At 35.1% G+C, this 11,056-nt stretch overlaps 1 protein-coding gene across 1 annotated transcript in view; it reads right to left on the reverse strand.

Moving 5' to 3' along the window:
• Positions 1–5,275: 5,275 nt before the first annotated feature.
• The window catches only part of LOC117173133 (nephrin-like), a 1,314,621-nt gene continuing 1,308,840 nt past the window's right edge, over positions 5,276–11,056 (reverse strand). Inside the window, exon 14 of the mRNA XM_033361530.1 lies at positions 5,276–6,132. Coding sequence (XP_033217421.1) covers positions 5,840–6,132 — 293 coding nt within the window. The 3' untranslated portion in view covers positions 5,276–5,839. The remainder of the gene's footprint in view (positions 6,133–11,056) is intronic.

Genomic DNA, 11,056 nt, shown 5'->3' on the forward strand with positions numbered 1-11,056 from the left:
TACGAAGTGGCGTAAGTGTACTACTTAAAACAACCGGGCATGAAATAAATTCAGGAAACTGGCGTTTTTTCAGGTCACTGATTACAAATCTAACTTTTTTTCAAAATACAAGTTGGCTCATACAAAAAAGTAGACTTGTACTACTCAGAATATTAGGATGTAAAACAATTTTATAAGCCTTAGATTTTTGGTCTTTGATTACGAACCAGATATTTTCCAACAATCAAATTCTTAATGAAATGCTTCACAATTTTTCTGCTGCGAATACGACCCAGGCTGACGTGTCGAGCAGTTGTCTGTCTTTTGTTTTTCCACACAAGACTCAGAAATGCATTTTTTCATTCAGTTATCATTAGACATTCAACGCGTAACACCATAGTCAATTTATACCAATGAAATTGTGATCAACGGTTTAATATTTAAGAATTAGTGATTGGTAATCATTAAAACTCTCGGCATGGAATCTCCGGAAAAAAGTACGTGTAGCCAAATTTGTACGTTCAAAAACTGTACCTTTTTCCAATTCATGTAAAACTCATAAGTGGTAGTAGCTTTTCTTATTTTTAATGCAGGATTGGAATATTTTAACAAACATTATGAAATTTACACTCTGACCCGCTATTACGAGCTTGAGATTGATTCCGCCGAAAAAATATAAAAAATTATCATTAGAAGCTATCAAATTGTTGCCTCCTATTCTTACTTCCAGTACTGGGGTACAATCAGACACCACTAGTGTCAGCTTCGATTAGACAGACGAATACTTGTCTGGCAGCGAATAGTTCATGTTTTTCTCTAACGAAACTTGTATACTTGTATGTAAACTTTGTTTTTGTCTACGATTTAGGAGAAATAAAATCTCTTTGAAGCTCACATCTCGTATTCTTTTTGAAAAGATGTCTCTCCTTGTTGCAAAAACATTATTTTTCAGACAGGAAAATTAAATATACTAGTAAGCTGTGTACTCTTTTTCTCGTTTCATAATGAGACTCAGTAAAAGCCCAACATTTTTATGTTGCCGGTATGAATTAGAAAAATAGACTGATTCATCATTAGTGTCCTCAAAAACTGAATCATACGAAATTTTATTAAAATAAAAATGTTTTAAGTAGCACACGTCCACCATTTTGAGTCCGCCATTTTCAATTTTGGAAAAAATGTCATATTCGTAATCAGCGACCTTAAAAACTAAAGCATACAAAATATTGTTAAAATGGAATTGTTTTGAGTAATAGGCGTCCGCCATTTTGAATCCGCAATTTTCAATTTTGGAAGAAAAATTTTATATGCGCAATCAGCGACCTCAAAAACTATAACATACAAAAGTTTGTTGAAATGGAGTTGTTTTAAGTAGTAGACGTCCATTATTTTGGATCGGCCATTTTGAGTTTTGAAAAAAAAATTACATATTCGCAATCAGCGACCTCAAAACATAATGTTGCGAAGTTTCGTGTAATTCCTATCATTTTTTACTTTTGGCCAGCTTTTTCGCGAAATCGGCCACTGTGCATTGGTAGCTATTTTGGCTGTTAGCACAGTTTATATGTTCTGAAAGTTCTCGTAGATGACGTCTTGAATGACGTGGCGGATGATCCGATGTACCCGGGTAGAGACCTTACCATTTAGAGACGTGCTGTAGTTTTTAGCCAAGAGTTATTTACATGTTTACTCCAGTTACATGTTCCTCTTTTCCTACTGACTTTTATCTACCGCGTTCTCGATGTTATCGATCAAGTTGTTTAGATTGTTTAAACTAAAAAGCCTAATTTTTCGAGTTAGCGGTATTAACTTGTCTTTTAGAGAATCCAGGCGATCATCAGTATATGATAGCGATAAGTTTTTTCTATAGCTTATTTCTTTGACGAGAGTATTGTTTGAACTTAATTTTAATACAATATTGAGTCCGTTCAGTATACATTTGTCTTTGATTACGGTTTTCGTTAAGTCCTGGATTTTAATTTTATCGTGTCCCGATTCTCACAGCACATCAACATGAATGGGCTCATGGGGGATCAAAATGTAACCGTTTGTAAATAGTATAAAAGCAATGTTCATGATTTTCAAAGCGGAGTATTTATGTTCGTCACTGATACTTTTTACATTTATTTTTAATATGCTGTTTTTGCAAGCCCGGGGTAATACTTTATTTCATATCAAATTGTGTCTTTAGCTGGGACTTTAGATTTATTTATATGATTTATGCGTCTCATGAAACGATAAGCAATCTGTAGGAACTTTCGTCTGCCTATGTGTTTTATGAATGGACTGTAATCGTACCCTGATTCCTAAACCTCCGCGGATGCCGCGTAGTGGTCGACTTGGTTTGCCCTCCTTTATTACTTCGTAACATTGTAATGGATATTGTGAATCTGCCATACCCAGAATTTTCCTGATTCCCAGTTTTCTTTTCTGGTTCGGTCTGCTTTAAAAATCCTCTTGACTAAAGTAAGTTGAGCCATGTCGCTTAAAGCGTACTGGTTTCTCACAATAGTTTAGGTCATTTTAATTTTTGCTGTAAGTGCAATCATGGTTAGGAACATCAGAGGGTTTGTTCCGCATTTGTGGCCGATGGTTTCGTGCTGGGGGCGGTCCCGTGATTATAATGGGCAGTCTGTTGTGGGGTTATCACGGTCGAGGGGCCCTCAAGACTTTTTCACGGAGATTTTCTCTGCACCACAATTCTGCTCCGAGTACCGCAGCCAGAGCTTCATTAAAAGATCTGGGCACTTGATTACTTACGTCTTCTCGGATTAACGTCTATTCTAGATGAGTAGTCTGACTGAATTGTATAAATTAACTCGTTACAGACACTTACAAATCTTCGATTATAACTTTGAACGGTAGCGCGATTTTCACGCATAACTTCTAAGCAGCTTCCAGAAGTTTCCATCGTAGTTGTAATTGCTAAATTCTTCCTAAGAGCACGCTTAAGAGTGTTGACGAATTCTTGCACACCAACGTTATCGTCTCCATTAAGAACTTCTATTATGCAAATAATTTCCTTAGCCTGAGAGTGAGGTTCAAAATTTCCTATTGCTACTGCGTTGCGTTGCTTCTATGCTTGCGCTCTGTTAGTTGCCATGAGCGGGCGTTGTCAGGTGAATCACACTTGTCTGAGTGAAGGAATTTGAGGTTTGCCTTTTTTCTGTGCTGCATCTCTATTTGGTTTCGTGCTCGGATGAAGGCGGCTGGCTAGCATTCAATGGTTGCCTCGCTGCTGTGTTACAGTTTTGTCTAGTTTTATGCCAGGTACTCCTGGAGAATCAAAAAGCTTCTCCGCAGCCGTAGGTGCCGTAGAATACTACTGCGTAGCTGCGTAAGGTCCAATACAAGAACCTATATAGGATTCTATATAGAGTCCTAATAGAAGAACCTATATAGGATTCAATATAGGGTCCTGCGTTATTTCCCGTAGAAGGAAACTATAGATGAAACGTATAGGTTCCTATATAGTATCCTATATAGAAACTTATATAGCAATTTTCAAGAGGTTACTGCAGTACTAAAGTATAATCACCAATGAATGATTGGAGATACCCATATTTAGTGAATAGCGCAGTTATAAAAATTCAGGAATCCCTCTTGAGATATCGAGAGGATGGAAGTTTTCGATGGATTGGTATTAGCATTGGGAGATTGTGAATATTTCCACGATTATAATGTTATACATGTGTCTACATGTATATAGGCGTAGATAGATAATATGCATAGGTGTCTATTATTGGAATCTAACTTCCGGTTTGTTTCTGTAGGGTTATTTCTAAATATAGAATAATTCTGTGACTTGCTTTGGTATTGGACGTCCGCTTACAATTCTCTTGCTGATTCTCGATTATTGGAGTTTCCAGTATTCAAAAATATTTTTAGGTGCAAGAAACTTAAAATATAGATGGTTGGTATCGTTATCTAGAGATTGCTTGATAGGTCCATAACTAGTGGGCGTCTTTTCGTCGTGTTAGTACATTCAAAATTTGTGCGTAGTATTTAGACTTTTGTGTTGTTCCTTCTATATATTTCAAATTATTAGTAAGCAGTAGTTCTTAGCAGTATATCAGGTATAACACACGAATATAAAAGGCTGTGTTTTAATAACTGAGCGCAATTAATCCATCGAAAGCAAGTACTCAAACTACTTCGCCCAATTCTCCACCCACTAACCACTAATTTATTTTAAGTATTTTTCTCTATTTTTTTCTTTTTTCCTTTTCTCCAATTTCCTTTTGACAATTCTGAATTTCGTAAACACTGATTAATTCTTGGGTTAAAGTCAGGAAAGGAATTTTTCCAGAATATTGAACAAAATATTGCGAATATAAAATTTCGCGTTTCTACATCATAATCTTACATGATATACATATTTTTAATTTTTTAATTAATATGAAAATTAAATAAAGATACATGCAAGTTATTACTGTTAATTAAAAATAATTACGTAAACTTTCCTAAAGATGAACCCTTTTGGCCTATCATTATTATAAGCTAAGAGAGCTTTAAGGATGATACATGATAATTTTCTATCAATTCCACGAATGTAAGACATTGAAAAATTCGCGGAATTAGAAATTCTGTGATTCTCAGCTACTAGATGTTCATATTTCTTTTATTTTTGTTTCGTTTGCCACAAGAATAGAATCATTATTTTATACAATTAAAGTTAATAAATTATGTGTATTGAATTACGCAATATCATTTTCTTATTCTTGATACTTTAATATCACCTGGATACTTGATTAGCTTTTTTTCATTAGCGCAGGTGAAATGTATTAAGAATGACAGTTAATTCTCGCTGAATTCTACGCGCTGAACATTTTTAGAATACTTATTTGTCCTGCAATTATTAACTTTCTGAGATAAATTTTGTTGTTGCTCAAACTTCGCTTGATAAACGAAGCGCCTAAAGAATGAAAGTTATAATTTGTTCAATGTATCAGAGAATAATTACAAAAAGATTGACTCTTTTTTAGTTTTTTTGTAATTATTTCAAAAACGGTAAAAAGTACAAAATATTTAAGGGGGAAAAAACTGGTAGCTTAACCAATAAATACAATGAATGATCACATACATAAATATTGACAGATATTTTTTATTTTCAGAAATTATATTAAATTGAATTAAAGTAATACCGAGCATCTTAGAAGAATAATTGATAATGTAATAAAACACAATTCATTTTTTTTTATTCAATAATAAAAATGTGTACAATAATATGCATATAATTAATAAATACTTTATTAAAGTAACACTATCACATTCTTTCGTTTTCGATACTTCCTCAAAATTCACTAACTATTCATGAAATGTATTTTCGAGAATGAAATATTTCAAAATAAATAGTAAAGAATAAGTTACAAGTCAACCCTTTATAATAAGAAGGAATAGAATTAAACCGCGACTGATGATATCGAACTAGTCCACCTGCAATATTAATAACACTTTGCAATGGTACGTGCTGATTCTCGTAATTGCTAAAAATGTAACAAAGAATATTTAAATCCTAGTTCACTCCAAAACGTCATACGATAATGATTTGATCGAATAAATCAAGGACGAACATAGACGACATGTAGTCTAGGAAATCATTCCCCTTGAAAATCTTGAGTCATAACTACGAAATGTTCTTTAATTTATATATTATTCAGACACTCTCACTTATCACAAAAACTCAGGGTTTAGTGTTACGTACCCCGTTTTTTATGGATCACACGTTTCCTGCTCGCATTTATATATAGTTGTACGTCGACCGAGAAGTCTCAAAACAGTTCTATTGTTTGTGCACCAAAGACGCATTTACACTTTCTGACATAGCCTACACTCTATTTACTTCCAAGGGAAGGTGAAACTACACACAGCTTTCTGGAAGCCTGTTCGCCATAAGTCGTCGCTTGATAGCTTCACCATCCAAACATTCGCCAGCAATAACACATGGTCCGGAACCGACGACTACTCCTGCCGCCGTTCCCATATTCGTCATTGTGGGAATCGCACATCTGGAAGGTAACCTTAATTCTGTTGGCCTGCCGGAGAATTTTTGACATAGTTCGTCTATGCTTGGCGCTGGACCTGGTGTCACCCAATGTCCAGGTGGATATCCTCCAGGATAACTCGGAGGACTAACTTCGACCAGGTTTCCTTCTGTTAACAAAAAAAAAAAAACTATAATCAGCTTCCAATCAATTACTGAATGAATTTTATCAATGTTTAAAATTAATGTTTGACCAATTAAATATGAGAAGGAACCATTTTTTCGTCGGGATTCTTGCACAGGAACAGATATTGTACTCAATGGAGTGGGCCGAAAAAACAATTTTTTTCCTAGTAGCTAATTTTTAGAGCCGGTAAATATTGTATCTGCAAAACAGTAGTAAGCCCTCCAAATTTTCGATTAATCGGATCAATTCTTCTGTTTTATCAATGGATTTGAAAAATTTAAGTTTCTAAGCATAAAAAAAAACTTCTTCTAGACAGCGAAACATTATATTGAATTAAACTTGAGATGTTAGATTGTTCCCTGGGTAATAGATTTAGAAGGTCGATCTTATGACATTTTTGATTGTCTAGTCGAAAATATCCATTTCATTCATGTTTATTAAGCAAGATTTCATCCTACAACTTTGAACCTCATCAGTATACATAATTGAAAAGCGAAAACCATAATTGGGTCCTAACAGATTTTTACAAAATAATTTATTATCTAAGAATGTAACACAGGAAAAAGAAAACAATAATGTGATACTTAAGATGAGAAAAGGTTAAATAATTTTTTTTTAACCGATGGTTAACATTGTAGTATTGGCAATTCAAAAAAGGTTAAAATAATTTGAAATTTCGAAAAACATTATTATTAGAGTTAACCGTTCCCTCTTGGACCTGCAGCAAATGTAAGGCTTGTAGCACCTGTAACGGCCCGCTTCCATATAAGACGAAAAGGAAATCCTCGGTCATCTACTTGACACACAAAAAAGAAGTATTTTAGCTGTAAGCATTAATTTATTGGATTAAAAAATTAAAACCTGATACATTGTGGTGTCCTTATAAGTGTAAATTCTTTTCATCCTCTTTGCACGAAAAAGAAATATCAAGGCATAAGCGGAAATGTAAAGTTTGGCTTATTCAATATAGAACCGCCAAGGTGAAGTTTAAAGACCAAAATAGGATAGAAGGTATACTCCTGATTTTCCAGAGCATCGCTGATATAAAGAAATACAAGACTGAATCGAAACTTCTCATGTGCTCGCAGTCGAGCAATTGCATTAAACCAGAGTATATAGGCCAAAGTTGAAAATAATACAATTATACGTGAATGCGGTCACATGACCGACACTCAAGATAAACAGTAATAAAATCACATACCTTGCACTAGCATCCCAGCAGTTTGCCACACAAGTATTCCAGAGGATTAGAAAACGGATCGAGGATAATACTCTAGGTATCACGTAAGCATCGACTGACAAGATTAAAATCCTCTTTATTGGAGCAACTATGTGTGAGGCTAGTTATATGCAGACATTCACCTCTCCTCATTGACTACGGAAGAGATGCTTAAAAGAGTTCTTTCAGCCGAAGAGACGCGAGGCGGGAAGCCAGACAGAACCAACGCATATGCTTACAAAAGATCAAGAGGAGGTTAAGCGAAGTATGTATTGCAAAGAGAGAAAAAACGTGCGCGAGCCTGCAAACACACCTAAACTTGCGTCAACGAATACGCATCAGTGAAAGAGAACCTGCGAGAGCGGAAAGGAGAGAATAAGAAAGCAACCTAACCGATGAAAAAATCCCAGCTCGTGACGCTCTGAGGTCAATTAAACCCCTAACAAATTTAAAAAATCATTACTACGTATAATGAGGTGTTCACACTACCTAGAGATCCAATACCATGTAGAAAATACGCAGAGTACGGAATTGCGCTGTATTCAGGAAAGATCGCTTGCCAAATTTTAATGCTTTCGAGGAAGACTTCATGAGATAGGTCTGGCTACTATCGTGATTGGCGATAAAGCGAGCCCTTAGATATCTGTGAGGTCTATCCAAGCGGATATGCGTTACTAGCATCTACTGCATTAAATTTTCAGTGTAGATGTGGGCGCGGCGTCAGCTGTATATGTCGGGATCATTTTGTTTCTCTCGGATTGAATTTGCTTAATAATTTCATTTAAAACATGGACGAGTGGATGAAACACAAATTAATCGAGTGGCATCTTGAAAAGCACAAATATGGGAGAAATAGGTTGGAATTTTTTGTAATATTCTAAGAATTATATTGATTGAAAGTCGCTCAAAATTATTTTTATTTGAAATTATCATTTGTAAATGCGAATATTATTATGTACAAAGTATAAAGCACATGTTTCATTAGTTTTATAATAATTCTTATATAAATGTGATGACTTATGTTATCCGTTTCAAATTTAATAAGAACTATTTATAGATTTATAACTTAAATTTTCAATAAATGACGCGAGAATAATCGATGTCGTTTAATAATTTAAATATATTAGATCTGGTTTACTAAAATACTGGGATATTTGCCATTCCTATCTACTGCATACGCAGCATCAGTATAACGAATAGCCACCGTTCGCATCTAACACTAGCTAACTGATAGATATTAGCCGCGCCTATCCAAGATGGTTCGGCTCAAAATACTACTAGGATGCGGAGCACAACCATCTAGCATGCGGAGGCTTAGAAGCATATACTGACGGCAGCCATCCTTTTTTTCAGTGAACGACACATGCAAAAAATATACTGTATTGACTGCCTTTAGAGATATAATAGACAGATAATGTTTCGTGTACATAGATGCCAAAGTAATTATGGATACAGATTTTAGAGATGTAAAAACAAAACTTGATTAAAGTGTTTGAAAGGGTAAAGTTGGGAGGAATTAAGCTAGAAACAAATAAATGTAAGTATGTACGATGAGAGCTCAAGTATTTAGGTCATCTACTCATCAACACTAACATTTTGAACAACTATAGAACATACTATGCTTAGCACCAATACTATGATTATTCGACATCAAGGAAACTTTTGTGCTCACCGTAGACGCATCCAACCAAGGAAAACGGAAATATAGAAAGATTGCATTTAACATTCAATAATATGATTGAAACTTTATTGATAGGAAAAATAATGAGTGGGATGAAAACATCAAGTTTTTTAAATTTCAATATAAACGCTAACAGAAACGAGACGATGGGACTCTCACCCTACAACATGACCTCATAAGAAATAAATTTTCGTCCGCCAATAGTCTAATCACCTGCACTCACCTATAAACACACGATAAAGAACAGAAATATCAAGCATGAGAAATAACTACAAAATTTCAAGAAAAGGATCCAGCTACAACGAAAGATTAGTCCAAAAGAAGATTGGATAAAAATATAAAATGCACCCATACGATCGACAAAATTGAAAATCTGGTCTTAGAAATTAAATATTTAGTATATGTTATCGTGGTTGATAGCATTGCTAAAAAGAGAAGATACGGTGTGGAGATACGTGTGAAAGTAAACGATTAGATAGACGTGAGCCGGTAGCCGGTTTGTTCACATGCATCATATCACATGGTAAAGGTATCTCTTTCGCGAGCAAAATGAAATATGTAAATCCCTTTATGTGCAAAAAATGTATAGTACCTGGCTGACAATTGGCACCTGGATGCCAAAGCAAAAGAATCCGATGAAAATCCCCATGAAAATGCGGAGTATGGACTAAAGAGGATGTTGGAGCAAATCCACCAACTCCACCATTTGAGACACAGAATCAGAGAGGATACAGCGAGAGAGAAGTTTAGTTTTACATTGAACGGTTCGCTATACTGGAATTCAAACAAATAGTGAAAGAGAGGGGAAGGGGCACAGAGGGAGAGAAAGGGGTGGCGTGGAGCGGTAGAAAGAGGTAGAGAGAGAAAGTGAAGTGTCTTAGTTCTAATTCTTGTTCTCTCAGCTCCACTCCTCCTCGTTTTGAACTAAATCACCAGGCAGCGCCTTAGGTGCTACTTCTTCTCACAAGTGAAATGAGTTCCAAAAACATAAGTCAGAGCTAACTCACAAAGACGAATGAAGCTTGCCATTTTATCGGATCGCTTTTTTTTTTAATTCTGAAATTTCACCAAATGTTTCGGATATAATTGTAAATACTTGATAGCTATGCTATCAACGAATAATATTCGTAATTTAATTATGCAATGTTTAAAAAATAAACAAAAAACCAATAAAATGATTTGCCTCTTTGAATTTTTATCTTTTAATTTTTTACGTTTCTTTTTTGTCTATTTTTATGTCCGTAAGTAAAACTGTGTACGTATTTCGCCGTCCGGTATATTAATAATTTGATTCGTGCGTCTCAGACAATGGCATGAAAACTAAGGTTTGTAAGAAAGACGGATCCCTACAAATGGGTTTTGCAGTATAAACTTTAGATTCCCTATAGGGCTCTCCAGTATGAATGTTACATTCGCATAAACGGGCTCTCGAGGATGAATGTTGGATTCCTTTAGGCTCTCCAGTATCCTTGTGGGATTCCTGTAGACGGTTTCACGATGTGTTTTGAAGCCAAGTCCCAGTCATGGAAACGTATGGGTGGAAGATGGACAAACACAATTATAAACCCATGCCAAGAAACAGTGTAAATTATGACATTGCAGTTTTCAACTGAACGTTCTGTAAAAAGGTCTCTCTTCCTTCGTCGACACTCTTATTAGAAGAGGGTTTCAGGAAGCAGAATAGATTCTGAAGAGTTAACAATTCATGCTTAAGGATTCATTTTTCCGAAATAAAGTTAGTGTTTTCAGTTAAATACGAACAGAACTCCAAAGGCAAGTCGCAGTTGATTTAAGGTTAAAATAAAGTTGTATTTCTTATTTTTACATATGATTTATCTGAGAAATGTTGATCGTCTGGAATACTGCGAAGCCAGATAAAAAGAGGGAACAGATTCCAACTCGATCATCTACGAGGGTAGTTCAATAAGTCCTTAGAATGAAGTATAAAAACAATTTTTTTGGGGTAAATTTTTTTTTATTTTTCAACATAATCTCCTTGGAGCTCTA

The sequence above is a fragment of the Belonocnema kinseyi genome, chromosome 5 (genome assembly GCF_010883055.1).
Source record: "Belonocnema kinseyi isolate 2016_QV_RU_SX_M_011 chromosome 5, B_treatae_v1, whole genome shotgun sequence".
Lineage (NCBI taxonomy): Eukaryota > Metazoa > Arthropoda > Insecta > Hymenoptera > Cynipidae > Belonocnema > Belonocnema kinseyi.